Here is a 17662-nt window from a genome sequence, read left to right as displayed (position 1 = left end):
ATGCTCTTTCTAAAAATGTCCACTGTTAGTATTTAAAAATTGTATTATTTATAGAAATTAAAACGCTTAAATTCATCAGTGGTCAGTGCTAATCTGAGTATGAAACATGAAATTTAAACTTCACTAAATTATTGTTTGAAAGAAATAACAGCCTTTCCTGTCAAACTGTGCAGCTAAATATTAGCTCACACAGACATAGATTAGAGCACTGTACAGTCTGTTTAGAGCAGTTTGTCGAATGCTAGTGTTGGCATGTGTCCATAGTTCTGACAGCCTGTCAGAGCCCTGATGTGTTAATGGGGATTGTAAAGACACAATACACAATTTTAGGACACCAATCTTTCAGTTGGCTTCCTGTGCGCAGTCTTGAGTTTTTGTTCATTGCTGAAGTTTGCCTTCAGAAGAGATTAAAAATACTGCTGTTCCGCAGGTTGCAGTAATCGGAACTGTTTATAAGATGCTTGATTCCAATTTTTTTTTTCATTAAACTAGAATTACTGAATGTCTTGTTTTAGTTTCATGTTGGATAACTTCCTACAACACCATATGATTTTTCTTGTCTTCTGCACTCACCGCTTTGTCTAAGAGAATAATTTATTTGTGATTTGGAAATAAATACCAAATTGCTTCTGAAGATAATCTCATAAATAAAGGAGGTATTTAAAATTTTGGAGGAACAGTCAATGTGAAGTGCAAAAGCTAACAAATTTAAAGCTTAACCAATTAATCAGTTAAAAAAGACAAAATCCTGAATGGTATGGTCCTAGATTGTTTCTCTTAAATTGAAGAAGAAAGCACTTTCATTTCTTCACTTTACATACCAAATACTGTAGATTACAAGGCAAGTGGAAAACCTTAAAAAATAAAACTCCAAAGCTATCAACTCAAGCAAAGCTGCAGATGTTTTGTTATATAAAAAGGCACATTTAGTACATCTCGCATTATACCAGTCCAGCTCATTCCATTACATCGAGGTTATTGAAGGCTATGAGATGGGGAGTCTAATCTGATCAGCGATATTTCTGCAGTGTCCAGCTTTTCACTTCTGTTACTTGCGTACAACTGGAAGGCAGGTTTAATGCAGCCAGCTGTTTCAGAACCTGGTGCATATAGTTACAAGAGCTTTGAAGAACTGTGGTTGCTGTCTGGGTAAGTTGGATTGCTGAACCTGTTTGGGATTAGTATATTCTATAGATTGTACATTGACTTCAGTCCTGGTATGAAAATAGTGCCAGCCTACTCTGTTTTTCAGTTGATTAAGTGACGCACTGTTTAGACACTGTTCTGAATGTTCAAATGTATAGCCTCAAGTGTGTCTTAACTGGACCCATGCAACAAAAGATACATGGCTTATAATACATCAGTTTTAAATACAGTGGATTTCACTAATTAATACTTTTTTCATGCTTTAAGTGTAAAGATATTGTACTTTAAAAGATGTCAGTGGGAAACATTTATCAAGGCCTCTTATATTTCTGAAAGGCATGATCCAATAATGGAATTGCTCTGTGATGCGAGTGCAATGCAGTAATCTGCAGAAGGACTTGCTGATTTGTGTTAGTTAAAGCAGGAGCTCAGCATTGTTCAGCATGAGTATAAAACACTGTACTGGGTGGGAACAAACTAGATGTGTGATGTTTTAGGAGAGAAGAATAATTTTTTATCTTAGCACATGCACCAAATATAAACTGTTATTTTCTTTGTTGTATCATTTTAGCATGCTAGCTGGGGAGAGAGAAAATTTGGTAAAAGGCCCTAACATGTACACATTTTGTCTAGAACACATTGTGCAAAACAGCCTTGAATACACTGAAGCTCATGCACTTTTAGCAGCCTGGGGCCTGAACTGCCTGGAGGAATAATTTACATTTTTTGTAACTACTGCTCTCCCAATTAATTTTGTCTACAGTAGCTCAGAAGTAGATGGTTTTGAATTGAAGAGTTTGTGGGCTTCATTTACAAGCAATACATAAGTGTTTTGTAGGCTCATCATTGAGCATGATGGTCCTGATCACTTAATAACCTTCAGGCCAGTAATGCATGAATCTTCCCACCAGGTGGTTCAACCAAAAAGAGTACATGTCATTTACTGGGAACTGTAAGCCGATGCAGTGCAGCTTATTTTGGGTATTACCATTGCAGAAACTGCAGAGTCCAGCTTTTGCTGAATTGAATGAGATTTCTGTTTGGTTTGTGGATAAAAAACTTGAGTGCTTAAATGTTTTTGCTCATTCTGATTGTGACAAGATATTAGCAACAGAGTAGGAGAGCTTGAAATTCAGTTTAGCACTTGGCACCAATGTAGAGAGCTATAGTAAAGATATAGATCCTACAATCAAGCATCCTGAGCAGGTCTGGAGAAGTGTCTTATAGTTGTTCTTTAATCCTCAACCTTTAGTCTTACCACCCGTGAGTCTTAGTTGAGACTATGAAGAGATTTACCATTTGTTCTTATTCTTTTATATTTATATTCTTTTTTTTTAGATAAATTTATATCTGGATTAGTCAACATTTGCATAGATCAAAAATGTAAAATCCCCTTTATCCCTCAAAATCATGACTGCTTTTTCCTGAAAATCCTTATTTTAATCACTAAGTGCAACTAGACTAAAAGGTTATTTGCATTTGCTTTTTCCTAATTGTATGAAACAAAAGCAGGTATCATCAATAATATGAAAAATCATTTAAGAACAAGCCAGAAGACAAATGGAAGCAAAGAGGGTGTGAATTTGAGACTGAGAACTGGATGCGCTTCTTTCTTTAAAGTTGTGTGAATCAGGAACAAGCCATGTTGTTGAAACTGAAAGCTTGGTTTCCTTCTAGACATGGCTTGGGGAGAGCCTCAAAACTAAACCTGTTAGCCCCCAAATGAACTAGATGAGCTAAGTGACTCCCTCTCATTCATAACTTTTAATGCTCTGGCCTGCTTTCAACATAGTTGCAGTAAGTCTACCACCTCTAGGATATGGAATGTTCTAATTGGCCTGCTCTTTTTTCTCACGTAGGAGTGTTCCCGAAACAACCTTTGACCTGCATGGGGAAATCCACAGTGGAGCGGCCCTCCCACCAAGCAAGGTACCTTATCTATAAGTATTTTTTGTCCTTTTTAAATTAAGGCCTTATGTTGCTTGGCTTCCCCTGTAAGCTTATTTTCGTGGTCATTAAGTTTTCCCTAAGATTTTTGTTTTGAGACATGTCACCTTATGATTACATTTGACTTGCTTACCTTACTTACACCTTACACAGCTGCATGACAGCCAGATGCTGTTCTCCAACTTCAACAGCTGATTTTAACCCATTGTCTAAATTATAAAAGCTACCATAACTTAGCTCTAAATAATCCCTTAAAAGTGTTTCCGCTGCTGCTGATATCCCTATCTTGACCTAATTCTCATGTTGTCTCGTGTTGGACAGATTTTCACTCCATATTTACATTTTGAAACTATGACCTTTACCATGCCTGTTAGTCACTGTACCATGTTTTTGCAAGTGTCCTCTGTGCCAAAAAGAACATAAGTTCATACTTCAAACCAGTTTTCAATGAAAAATTAAAGTGTTGCTATTTGGCAGAAAGGTTGCATGTTACAATAGAGGAAATATGGCAACTGTTAAGAGAATGTTTCAAGAGGTATTGAAGACTCAGATGAAAACCGTCTCACTGTGCTGAGCAGTAGAGGCTGATAGGATAATGACAGTGGTTTGGTCTGTGTTTTTGAAATGTGCTCTACTTGATTTCAATGAGTTTTCATGTCTGCTTTTATAATTGTTAAAGTTGTATAATTGTGAACTGGTGGTTGACAGAAATACCTTTGTACAGTGGGCTTTACCCTTACATGACATCAAGCCTGCCCTCATTGTCGCCTAGTTTATTATTGATTACTTAAGCATAAAGCGAAGGATAAATTAATCTGATTTACAGTGTTCTTTGGGGTAGTAGCCCAGTGTAGAAGCATTCCCATTTGTGTTCTAAGCAAAGATCAACACCCTGTTTACATGTTCCAATAATTGTTACACACTGTCCTTGCACATTAACTACATACGGTACAGTCTGTTGCTTTCTAATTTCATTTTCATGGCACTTCTATGGGAGTTTTTTTCATGATCAAGACTAATGCATTTTGAGTAACTTCGTCTTCTCGTAACATTTCAGCTCAACTCAAAAGAAACAAATGGCACCTGGTGAAGTTTTTGTTAATTCCCCATATAGGAGAATTAAAAATATCTCATTGTCAGTGAATGTGGAATGACTTTGTCACAATGTTTTTGTGAACCTCAATTTTAGTAACCACATATTTCAAATGTCTTTTTTTTTCTAAAACTTTTACTACTTTTTTAAATCACTAAAAACTTGGTTTCTCCATTACGGAAATGTTTATGGTCACTCTTGAAAGACTATGCAGAGTACTGTGTAAATCAATATAAATATCTAATCTTGTCTAGTCTGTAGGAATATAAAAAAATAAAACTCTTTGTACAAGATTGATCATCACATCTGACCAAACAGTGGAAAACCACACATAAATGCGAATGGCATATTTGTATTTATTGTTCATCAGATGCAGTAAAATCTCATGCGATAAGCCGTTTGGACTAGAAAAAACCCTTGAGTTAAAGACAGTCTTCAATAAATAAAGCATCATTTATCAACTCTAACTATGTATGTTGTCTGGATAAGAAAATTATCCTTAAAATTGTTTTTAATCATGCTGTCATTTGTCATAGTAAAATTATTTTTATGTATCAGATACCAGTGTGAAAATGAGAAATCTTGAAATTGATACAGAATCTGAAAATCTAAAAATAATTTGAATGAAAAACAGCATGTGGTAACACTCAGACCTACAGCATCATAACACTAGTTTAACATGTCCATTACATGACTTGCCAATGGGAAAAAAAAGTGACTCACTATTTTCATACCACATCACACTGGCCTTAGGCAGCCCTGGTGTGGCTGGGATGTGCCAGTGGAAATGTGCACTGGAACAATCACATGAAAATGACCTGTCAGTTTAAAATAAATAGAGGCAGACACCTACCTGTTATGAGACACTCCTGTTTATCTTTAACACATCCTGGTGAGCTTACGAAAAACAAGGCCTGCCATTTCCTGCTTGAATGTGTGCTTCACAGTTAGTAGGAGGGCATCTTCTCAGTCTCTTTGGGATGTGACCTTTGTCGCCTTGATTTCAGAGCTCCGGAAAACTGGAAATGGAACATTCAGGCCCCACATCTAACCTGAGTGAGAGAGGCATGGTGAAGCCCATGGTGAGGGGGGAGCAGCAGGATAACAGGTGAGAACAGTCTGGCTCAGTCTAGAGCATGTGGCTCTGCTTGTGAGGGATTGTTATTAAACAAACGTGGTCCTGTCCTGAAAAGCAACCATGCGGACACCTAGGACAGATTTTAAAGTTGTTCTGCCAAAAGCCATATTTCTTTTCTGATAATGATTTCGTGAACATAAAGTTGGTTACAAGCAAGAGGGGGGATTTTAAATGCAATAACCTAGCAAGAGAAAAATAAATTAATTTGTTATTCATTTAACCTTAGTTCTAGAAAATCAGTTGCATTCCATTAGGAAAATAGTTGTAGGTTTTGGAGGAAGAAACAGTGTTCAGCAAACAAAAATGGAAAAAATACTGATTAGCTAACTTGTAACGGAACATTGAAGGATATACACAGTCTTTGTCTAGTGTGCTAACCGGATATGTGTAGTTTGTTTTCAATTATTACATTTGTGGTAAACTGATATGAGCAGAATGTTTTGTGAGCAGTGGTCACAAGACAACATATTGTCTTGGAACACTGTTTATCAAATTTTGTGAAAGTTTTAGAAAAGCACACTTGTGAGAACCCTCTTTATTTAAAATTACCTTATCCCCTCCATCTATAGAGATACTTGTGAAAGCATACTACAAATTCTTATTCTAGGTACATTACAGAAAGTGCAATTATGCTGAATAGTATCTTTGGGTAAAAGACTATTGTATGGTTATTATTTCAGTAATAATCAGATCCTACAACTGTTTCACAGCTTTAAAAACAGAGATTTTCATCTCCTTCAGAGAATTTGCAGTAAAAAATACATAGACTTTGCTGCCCAAAACTGCATTCAGATTTTGCTTCTAGATTACAGTTCATGTGATCTGTTAAATTCACTTAGATGTACTAAGATCTAAGTGGCAAGTGTAAAATTAGGTTTTTTTTATAGACAAACAGCAACATGGCAGGATTGAATGTATTTTTAGCAATATGATTTCAGTAGTTGACCTTCCCCTGAGTATATTAATTATCCCTACAAGAGCTGTCAAAGGAGAATAATATCTGTACCTCTTGAGCCTTTAGATATTACAAGGTACTTATGAAGTGAGGTGCAGTGGATAGTGTGACGCTGCAGTATGATATCTGATCTAGTTTGCTGGGACAGTTAGAAACTGAACTCTCTGTGTGCTTTAACAATGGATAGAGAGGTTTCTCTCATCAATAATAGAGTGCTCTTCTAGCCAGGCCTGTACGGACCAGCTGTCCAATAAATGCTGTGATGTTTTAAAAAGGCCAAGTGGGTACAGACTGTACTTCATGCCTAGGATTTAGAGATTTATGCCCAGGATGCTGTACAAGACATGCAGAGCCCAGCCCTTGGAGAGGTGGGCCTCTGTTGACAGTGGCATAAATGTGTTCTATGTCACCTGGTTCACTGAAAATCAACTCTCTCTCCACAGATCCCAGGATGGACTTGGGCCAGAATTGACACTACCGGCCAGCATCGAGTTCAGGGAAAACTGTAAGTAGCAGGCTTTATCACTTTGAACAAGCTCCATTGATATCATTAAACTGTTTGAATACCTGAGCTTACTTTGAATTTTGATATTGTACAGTGCCATCTTATCAGGCTTATTGTTGTAGATATTGTTTTTTGATTAATTGACTCTCAAACACGAGTATATACCTACACACATACCTGAAAAGTGAAGTTCAAATGGATTTACAATATTTGGTAGTATTTGTGTCAGAGATGCTGAACCATGTTTTCAGTTTCTCTTTTTTATATAATTATAACAGATATTCTGAAATGTCACTTACTCAATGGATTTATTAGAAACAAAACAGTTCAGTCATTAAATATATTAGGACTCTTTGTTTTTTGCCCATGTTGTAATTGCAATGACAGCTTTTAGATGTAAGCTGAATCCTTTGCTTACCAGCTGAATGTCATTGTTCAGGTACACAATCCAGAAGCTTTGCCATCACTCTCAACATAATTGAAGCCTGCGTTGCCAAGTAATTTAATTTTCTTGCAGCTGAAGATGCTTTCCTGTCGGCCATCATCAACTACACCAACAGTTCCACCGTCCACTTCAAACTGTCTCCCACATATGTGCTGTACATGACCTGCCGCTATGTGTTGTCCAGCAACTACAGGCCAGACATGAGCCCCTCCGAGCGCACACACAAGGTGATAGCCATAGTTAACAAGATGGTGAGCATGATGGAAGGAGTCATCCAGGTGAGTTGCCTGTTCCTGTTTGCTCATGTATAGTGTGCTTTTCTGCAGCTTGAGAGAAGGACAGTTATGCTGCTGAGCTCATGAAATTCCTTCCTTTTGGGCTCTCCCACAAGTTCATTTCATTCATTTAGGATCCTTGTTTGATGTTGACAGCGCCAATAAAAGACCTTTTTGTGGACACCTGCCTAAAGTTGCCCTTAATATTTAAAAACATGATAAATGCATGGCTACTTAACTAGCCATGTTTGTTGTTTCCAGGTGAGGATTCAGATATTTCCAGTCTGGAATGGGAACTTCTTTCACCTGTACTTTTAAGTTAGACATGCTTAGACAAGTTAAACACTTGTTCTATTGTCAGGTTTCTCCATTTAGGCACATGTGCCTTAGGCTCTTCTCTGTATTGTTATTGTCCTATGCATTACAATTTTATATTGCGCATGGTTCAGTCTTATACTTCTACTTCTGTCTTCTACTTGTTCTTCATTTTACTTCATAGTTACACATTTTATTTGAACCATAATTATATCTCTTCATTTCTCACTGCAGTATGGTAGGTATAGACAACAGCTAAGTACAGTGTTTAAGAAAAATGCATTACATTCAGATTTAGCTATAGTGACAGCACCTCCACAGTTCTCGGAAGAAGAGTAATGTCAAAACTCCTAGCTCACCAACACGTCAGATTTGCTACAATATAGAAGAAAGAGTTGTCTCATATGAAGTCCAATAGAGACTTTCCCAGATTTTATTTGTATACGTCATCAAAATGTGTTACTTAGTCTAATGAAAATGATGTTATACATGTTCATGTTTTATATGCTGCTATAGAAGTTCTGTAACAGCCAGGTTGATGTCTGGTTGGAGTGCATCACAGCTCCCTCAAACCAGAATTACATTCTGATCAGGAGAAAAAGTGTCTTTACAAGAAGCAATGAATCCTTATCACTCCCAGTCCTCTTGTGCTCTTTTATTGGTTCTATATCACTGACACTTTAATTTTTGGTGATTTTGCTCTATGAATGCAAGTTTGTCTCTAGATATCGTCGGCTAAAAATTGTTTTTCAATTTATCTTCTTTCTTGTTACTGGCCACCTTTTGTGATGTGAAACTAACTTGTGTTGCATCTCGCACTTAATAAATAAAACTAAATAATAAAAATTATTCTCTCAATCACAATTTTATAGAAAAGTGGTCTTTTGTACTGTACACAGTACAGGTAGATAATGTTGCTGCCATTGAGGCCACCAGGACAAAACACACATGACTTTTCCCCTCTACATCTTTCATAAAACCTTTGCTTCTGATGTAGTGTCTTCAAACACCATAGATGAGGTGTTTGCTATTTGCACTTTCTTAAAGTTGTTCAGAAAAACAAAGATGAAAAATATTGCTGGTGCAATATCTGTGATGCCTGCAGTTAATATTGTTTTTAAAAAGCAGAACAAGAGGTCTCCCAGGAGTGAGGCTGGGAAGCATTGCTGTCATTAACACCTAGCCAACACAATTAGTTCATTTTTGTTAGATTGCTGGTGAAGTGTTCTCTCATATTCTCTGTTTTTCTAGTTTTGGCAGGGGTGTTACATCCCATTCATTACTTTGATGATTTTTTTTTAACTTCAGGATCAAATCCAACATGCCTTCATTCAAACTCAAAACGCTGTTCAGAGAGCCAAGTGTGTGTGATGTTTGTACATGCCTGTGAATCTCTTGTCCATGCCATGACTGTTGACAGTCTCTTTCTCTGTCCTGTTGGGTGTTGTTTCCCTGACCTATTTCTGCAGGAGATTGCCGAGGGGGATCAGGTAGGAATGTCTTCTGCCAGGGGTCTTGATCCTGGCTTGGTCAGCTTTGCTCCGTTTCTCATGCTTCTTTCCATCAGAAAACCAAACCAATTCCAAACAAGCACACAACAATAATCCCTTTCCAACAGCTGGACTTGAAACAGTACATAACCCCTCATTCAGCAACTTGGAACATGGCGGTACTAAAACCTTTTTGACTGTGCAACTTTATTATTGGCATTCCATGTATTTCTGCTTACGGCACTTCAGTGTGGATGAGAAACAACCCAAGTTCTTTTGCTACCTTTTTTGTTGTCATTATTTTGTCTGTGGTTCCTGTTCTTCTCTGTTGCCGGGGGTGCAATGTTTGTGGGGGGGGGGTGGGAGGGGTAGATGAGTGCCAAATACACACCAGCTGGCTTCTCGGAAAAGACAGCCTGTGTATTTGTTTATCTTCAGATCTATTTTTTGTTTTCGCAAACTGGGGGCTTTAACACACATGATTACCAGATACAGCATTCAATAAGCCACCTATCCCATAATTAGAATCACATTTACCTTTATAGTAAATTTCATGTTCCCAAGCTAAACATTATAATTCTTTTTATTAAGAGAATAACCGGTTCAGTATTCAGAAAGCTAAAGAATGTTTAAATGTGTACAGATTTTCAGTTCTTGGTGTAATTGATTTGGGTGCAATTTTAGTCACTTTTTATGATTTTGAAAAGAGCTTTGAATGGCACAAGGTTGGGTGGTATGCACAGCTACTGGTTTTGACCGTGAAGAATGTAACAAAATGCAGCATACTGCAATTCAGAGTGCCATGTATGTATGTCTGCTTTGACAATAAAATCAAAAACAGTCATCTGTCTTACTATAGTTTTAATTTAATTCTCAAAGCACGTGAGGGGTCAGTCAATGGTCAGGGAACTGCTCATAAACAATTTATTAGGTATAGTTAAAACATCAGTCCCTGATGGACAATCGAATATATATAATCAAATCAATTTTTGGGAATGTTTTGTAATGTTAATCTTGTCCAATCTGGTCACTTTTATCAGGGGCAGTGAAAAATGAGGACTGTTATGGTATTGTTTTTTAATGTCATATCACGGATATTGTATACTTTGAATTTTAATCATAACTGGTAAATTCATTAGGGATAGATTACTCCTTCGTCAGATGGGATAGCAGCCATTTATGAAAAGTTCACCAATTCCTATGTTGTGTAATTCAGGTCTGAGGACAGCAATGGAGCAGGTCTCTTAGCTCTCTTCATGCAATGTTACCAAAAGGTATACGTGCTGGGAAGAGTAGTTATACTTGTCTAGTTATGGTACTACATATTTGAATTAGGTAATTAGGAGCTCAGCTGGGTTAAGAACATCAAAACAAGATAGCTGTACATTCTTGGATTGGGCAAACCTAATAAGAAATTTGACATTTTATTTTACCTAACTCATCTCATCTGTAGTCCATTCTCAGGAGAGGTGTGTGATACCTGAAATCAGCAGAGCTCTGATGTTGCGTTGACCTGTTTTCTGTGCTGCACACAGTCTAGTGCTCCTCTCAAAGCAGACGAAATGTGGGGTGTGGCTGTGAAGCCGTGTCTGGTATCTGGGGGATTAAGGCGTGAATGGGGCGCTGGTCTATCCCTGAAGAGCTGATACTGGTTGTAAGGTTGTTTTGGATCTCTCCTACCTGACAGTCACTCCAACATCTTTTTTTGTTTGTTTTTCTGGACAGAAACAGAAGAATATCGCTGGGGCCCTGGCATTCTGGATGGCCAATGCATCAGAGCTGCTCAACTTCATCAAACAGGACAAAGACCTCAGTCGCATCACCTTAGACGCTCAGGATGTCCTGGCCCATTTAGTCCAAATGGCCTTCAAGTAAGACACTTCTATAGCGCAGCTCAGTTTGCTCTTAATTATTATTGAACGTGAAACAAAAATGTGAGAGATCTGCGTAAAATTGTTTATATTGCCATATACAATTCTGTAGAGATCAAACAACAAGGTAGGTTAACTCATTTATGAAAATTTATAAGGGATAAAATATGGGCAGTTGCGGGATTAAAGAAACCAAGTGCTGTATGTTAGTGCTCTGTAATGATTGTGCTTTTGAAGGACCTGGCTTGCGTGTTGTTTATTGGATATCTGTACCTCAAATCCCTGAGGCACTGTCCTCTCCTCTGGTAGAGGGAGGAATGAATGTGAACAATGTGGTTTCTCTTTCCCCAAGGTACCTGGTGCACTGTCTGCAGTCTGATCTCTGTAACTACATGCCTGCTTTCCTAGATGATCCTGAAGAGCAAAACCCACAACGTCCTAAAATAGGTAACAACAGCTTATGGTATATATCAAGGTTTTCTTCCAAGACAATGAAACCTTTTTGCTCCATTGTTAAATTTGCACTCTTTTTGCTATTTGTACCAATAGCATCTGATTTTTTAATGTAACAAATGTATCATGCTTATGCTTTGAAACTTAGTAGACTCTGTTTAGTCATTCTTGAACCCTTTAAATTGACCATAGAGTGTCTTATGACATTTAATGTAAGGTTCATTAAGTGTACATGCATATCAGTTTGAAGGGTATATTTGTAAAAGTCAGTGTGGGAAGCACAGTATTTAAAGTGAGCCGTGTTATGCTAAAACTGTATGATGCACTGCCAAGATCTCATTAAAAATAGTGTTTAGTTTTGATTACCAATATACAAGAAAGCTGTAAACAGCTGTCTTGAACTGTAAAGGAACAGAAGCTTTCTAGTCTTTAACAAAGAAGACTGTGATGGGACCTGATTCAAGTATTCAAAATTCTTAAGGGCATTGGCAAGGTCAGTGGACAATGGGCTTCTTCAGATTCAACAGTGAAACTTTTTTACACATGGAAGTGCAAAGGGTTGTGGGAGTCTGAAACAATCTGACATAAAGCTGTTATTCATGTTTCCTCCTGGATGTGTTTGATAGCGAATTTAATCAGCAATTTAATTTTAAAATTAGCTGAAAAAAATCAAGCTAGTTGGGCTAAATGGTCTCTTATGTTCATTTGATCCTTTAAAACTATTTAAAGCACATAGAAGTTGGCCAAGGCAAAGACTGTGTTCTGCGTGGACCAAGAGCAGCTGGTCCAGGTCCTTAGCTGGAGTTTGACTTTTGTTTAGGTCTGTTGTTTTAGTCATTGGGTGTCTGGAATTTGAATAATTGGATCCTCTAAAACTCCCTTACATGGGAGTGTTTGACAGAATACAATTCCCACCTGTGTCTAGACAGTGTTTTTTCAGCTTAAAATGGAGAAACAAATTAAATTAAGGACAGGCTGGAGAGGTTTCTGTTTTGTGAATTTATTACCAGCTGTATACATCTTATAGCATGGCATTCCTGAACCCAATTCAGAAAACTGTTAGTCTAATTATGATACTAATTCATTTTAGGCTTGTGATTTTAGTTGACACCAAACCCAGAGGACTGGCTTGTTAAACAGGCACAGCTTCAAGCATATTTTAAAAAGAGGGAGCCCAGTCTACAAAAATGTATTTTTTGTAAATAAAAATAATTTCTAGCTTTTGTATTGTGCTTTGCATCCCAGTGGAACTAAAAGCTCACATAAGAGGGAACTTGGCTTCCTTGGATACACAGCAGAAAGGTTTTGGCACTGTTAGATTTAAAAGAAGATATTTAGTTTTTATAAAAGTAATTTCTCTTGTAAGGTCCTCCTCATTGACCCCCCACAACATCTGTTTTGCAGACGTTGCTATTTCGGTGAGGAGATTTAGATTTGGTCCTCACAAGTGTGGTACTTTAACCTGCACATACACACTTCATTTACTCTATAAAAGCTTGCAGAATGCATTTTGTATTCTTGCCAAGGGAGCCCTCTGGTGGGAACTTTCATTTATTACACAAGAGTCCCTCAAGATGTATTGTTATTGAAGCACTATGACAGAAAAGAATGTAATAAAAAATCTATATGGAAAGCTTTGACTGAGTAATAATATTCTTTTTATTAGTCTTGCATAATACTACAGTATCAGCAAACCTTTTGAGGAGAGTTGCATTGTAGTAGCAGTACAGACCTTTGTATTTTGACTAAAGTGGAGTTTACTGCACTTACCTTTAGCAAGGAAGGACAGAGCTGCTGAAAGCCAAATGGTGACATTACCAAATATGAAAGGAAACTGCTTTGCCAAGATTTGCCAAGATTCTCAGTTTCATCAGAATTTGGCTTCTATGATGTTATCTTGACATTAACATCTTTCTCCTCCCCTGACAGAGGATGTGCTCCACACCCTGACAGGAGCCATGTCCCTGCTGCGCCGTTGCCGTGTCAACGCTGCCCTTACCATCCAGCTCTTCTCCCAGCTCTTCCACTTCATCAACATGTGGCTCTTCAATAAACTGGTCACCGAATCCGACTCGGGCCTGTGTTCACACTACTGGGGGGCCATCCTTCGCCAGCAGCTCAGCCACATTGAGGCTTGGGCTGAGAAGCAGGGCCTTGAGCTCGCCGCCGACTGCCACTTGAGCCGCATTGTACAGGTCAGCCTCAGGGAAGCACCTTTCAAAGCCTCCGCTCTGTTTTCTTCCTTAGACGTTAGCAGCAAATCATCTTGACTTCAGGCTGGGAGAGAATTCCAGCTGAAACCCCCCCAGAAGTACCTCCTTCTCCCAAATTAAAAAAAATAATTTTGTGTGATGGAATATTGGGGTACATTTATTGGAGGAGTCGCTGTGGCTCTAGAATAGAATTGTCTCTACTCTCTTTAGCTTTTCTCCATTTTGTGTAGGGAAAAAAAGCCCAAGTTAGTTAGAATTATCTTAAGTTATTAAACACAGATGTTGTTAATGACAGAGTGGAGTGAGTGGACTCTTGTGAGACCAAGTATTTGTGCTGGAAATGTATTAGTTTTTGGCAAACTGAAAGAGATATGAAATGAGTGTTTTTTGTTTTTTGAGGAGAATATTATTTTGGAGACCCAAAACAGAAGTTTATTGTTCTTTGTCAAAGTTTGTGGAAAACTTTAAAAAGATCTTCAAACAAAGGAGTAGTTTGTTTTAGTTACATGAAAGCAGGAGGACCAAAACACTAGAGGACAAGCAAAGACTACCAAAACCTCAAGGTTTCACAGTCGGTAAAATATATTTATATAAAAGCCTGTTCTTTAGTTTAACACTAGGTATAAACCACCACTGGTTTAATACTAGTGAGGAGCCCTGTCTCTCAAGGTATTGATGAATTTTCAACAATGTGTATATACATATAGGATTAAAAAATGAACAATGATGATGTTTAGTATCATGGACTTTAATCAGACATATTTTGAATTTGACATAGTTACAATTGTGAATGATCACATTATTAGGGAACTTATTTAATTCTGAATGCTAAAAAGTGCCAGGACTTGACAAGAAGTTCTGGTATGCAGAAATCAAAAAGTTAGATGTGGCATTATTGTCTAGCAGACAGAACTGGCCCCACTTCAAGATTTTTTTTTAATTAAGCCATTAACACACAGTGCTTGACACCATTATTTGTAAATGGTATACAGCTTTTTTTCTGCTTAACAAGAAAATAGAAGATTGCAGGTATTTGTTTTACCTTTTAACCTAATTAAAAGGTCACAAAGACAAGTAATGTTTAACAACAAATTTAATTGTTTGTCTTGAAATAATGTTCACCTTTTGAAAGGTGGTACTGTCATCTAACACTCAGTCATCCACAGTAGTTACATATTTGCAATTTAAATAGGTGTGTACCAGCCTTAGTGTCTTCCTTAACAAAGGAAAATTCAGGATAATGAAAACAAAAACACATCAGAGTTGTTGAATACAGAATAATAATGAACCATTCCAGGACTCACTGATGCACGTACATTGACCATACTTCTGATTTTTTTCTTATGTAGTTCATTAGTATTCTTATTAAAACATCTTTATTTCAACATTATACATTTTTGGCGCTTTTCAATTTTTCAAACTACCCCTTAATTTAATCTAATCATAGTGTCAAGGTTACTGTGAATAGAAAAGGCATGAAGTTAAGGCAGTAGATATCTTCTCTTGATGGTGAAAAGCCTTTTGCATAAGAAAATAGATGCACATGCTGTCAGTGACGCAGAACGCATCTCCCCCAGACAGCAGCTGCAGTGTGTGTTTTAATGTTCACCCTTTTATCTTGTAATGGCTTTCCTCTCTGACTCTCTAGTACCTTTGTTTTCTGTTCATTCATGCAAATAAAGGGTGGAAGTAAAATCTCTAAAGGGCAGGGGGTGACCAGGGAGACAGTACAGACATTGTGCAGTTAATAACTACCCTTTTTGTGGCAACATTACCAATTAACTAATGCTTTGCTCTACATTATGTGGAGACATAAACATTACGCCTGCTTTGAGAATGTAATGTCAGAATCTAATTAGCTTGTCTGGGTTTGACAGCTATTTATGGATGATGAATTAATTTAATTAATATGTGTTAAGAGAGTTGGAAAAAGGGGGTTGGACTTCACCTCAGAATAACATGATCGTTTTTATTTAGTATAAAAATGTACATTGTTTTTAAAACTGCTAAACAGTACTTATCAAAATACGCATAAACAAGGACATCTTGTTGTTAAACTAGGATTTGTCTCTTCAGTGACTCTTTTTTATAGTTATGACAGTAGCTGACAGACTGGGATTTCCATGCCCAAGAAAAACCCTTGAGTTTGGGTGGGTTTAAAACTGACCTGTATTTCCTTTGAAGCAGGCCTGGTATATATGTGCGAGACAAGATGACAACTTGCAATTCCAAACAGTTTGCCAGATGAAAATTATGCTATTGTACCGTACTTTGAGTTTCTTAAAAATTGTTCACTCGTAAAATTGTATTATCTATATAGACAAAGAAATATTAGGAACCGTTTTACCTATTATTTATACTTTGCCTCTTACTAATTGAACTAAGTATGATGATAAAAGAAATTCTAAAGTGCCGGTAGAAAACATTGAAGCTCACGTCTCCATTTTGCACACATGGTAGATTTAATGTCACCAGTTGGCATAACTCCAATGTGGTGCCTTCTGATGATCCTAGGTCTGTTTTCATTAGGCAGTAGTAGAAAACATGTATGGTAGAGAAACCATACCAGAAAAGCTTGCTGAGTTCTGGCTATGGAAACAGCAGTTGTCTTGGTCACAGTAACTTAATGTTGTGTGGGTGGGGACGTTAATGCCAGATCTGGGAACTGGCTTGTTGTTGATCCGAATCTTATTGTATACAACTGTGCTAACCACAGTTAAAATATTTGTCCTTCATTTATTACAACAAGAGCACCTACATGATTGCTTGATCTTTCATCCCCACACACAACAGTCACTAATGCACTTTCTGCATTAATCTGAGATCAATGCCATGTGCTTTAATAGAAATTAACACTATTAAACACTTGTGGAAGAGGCTGAGAAAACACTAAGTCAGTGTCATTCCCTGCCAAATAGCACTATGATGTGATGGGTATTATACAGATTAAATGGAGGAACAATCTCTGCCAGTCTGTCCCATACCATTTTCATGCTAACTTTCAAGCTAATGGTTAGATTTGAACACAATCTTATCAGTTCAAATATTTGTCTTGAATCTGAGGTCATTTCTGAAGTATTTCACTGTATGCAGAATTGTTGAAATTCATAAAAAATATACAGAAATATGTTGTTTGTTAAACTTTCAGGCCACAACTCTCCTCACCATGGATAAGTACTCCATGCAGGATGTTCCCAGCATTAATAACACCTGCTTCAAACTGAACTCCCTGCAGCTTCAGGCGCTACTGCAGAATTACCACTGTGCCCCAGATGAGCCCTACATTCCTCCAGTAAGTGCCTGGCTAGTTACCAGGATGTGTAAATCAGTTCTGAGCCAGATCCTGATTTTTATTTATTTTTTCTTCTCATCTATTGCTCTTGTTTCCATTTCACCTTTGCACTTTTTCTCCTACTCTTGTTGCTTGTTGAAGTGTTGCTTGGTGTGCAGTTGAAGACTGAGAGGTTTGGAAATAAAAAGGTTAATAAATGGTACACAAGAGCTTTGCTAGATATGTATTAATTCTAGCCAAATGGGAGTCATTTGATTTTAAAAATTTTTTTTTTTACAAAATTCCACCTTTAGGAACAAAACAGCACTTATGAAACTTGTAAATAGTCAGATGTGTTTTCCATAGTTGCTACTCTGTAGAAATGAAAAATGTCACACACTAATCAGACTCATTAGCAATAAGTTGTTAGACGTCTCTGAATAAGAATGTTCATATATTACTCAACTTTCCAGACGTCTATGTTCTCTCCTAGCTATGTTTGTCCTCAGTGATGCAAATGTAACTGGCCATTCACCTAATGTAGC

The 17662-nt window shown here is 37.4% G+C and overlaps 1 protein-coding gene across 12 annotated transcripts in view; it reads left to right on the top strand.

Annotated features, from left to right (window-relative positions):
* Positions 1 to 17662, top strand: part of afdna (afadin, adherens junction formation factor a) — a 174858-nt gene that overhangs the window by 102013 nt on the left and 55183 nt on the right. For 7 of the 12 annotated variants that reach the window (XM_088929631.1, XM_088929647.1, XM_088929605.1 and 4 more), the window contains 9 exons: positions 3006 to 3075; positions 5194 to 5294; positions 6723 to 6784; positions 7302 to 7507; positions 9289 to 9309; positions 11035 to 11180; positions 11533 to 11627; positions 13563 to 13828; positions 16995 to 17138. In XM_088929631.1, coding sequence (XP_088785757.1) covers positions 3006 to 3075; positions 5194 to 5294; positions 6723 to 6784; positions 7302 to 7507; positions 9289 to 9309; positions 11035 to 11180; positions 11533 to 11627; positions 13563 to 13828; positions 16995 to 17138 — 1111 coding nt within the window. The remainder of the gene's footprint in view (positions 1 to 3005; positions 3076 to 5193; positions 5295 to 6722; positions 6785 to 7301; positions 7508 to 9288; positions 9310 to 11034; positions 11181 to 11532; positions 11628 to 13562; positions 13829 to 16994; positions 17139 to 17662) is intronic. The other 5 variants (XM_088929639.1, XM_088929622.1, XM_088929614.1 and 2 more) reach the window with 1 other exon arrangement.

The sequence above is a fragment of the Atractosteus spatula genome, chromosome 2, assembly GCF_055471065.1.
Source record: "Atractosteus spatula isolate fAtrSpa1 chromosome 2, fAtrSpa1.hap1, whole genome shotgun sequence".
NCBI lineage: Eukaryota > Metazoa > Chordata > Actinopteri > Semionotiformes > Lepisosteidae > Atractosteus > Atractosteus spatula.
This window is presented reverse-complemented; position numbering and strand designations above follow the sequence as displayed.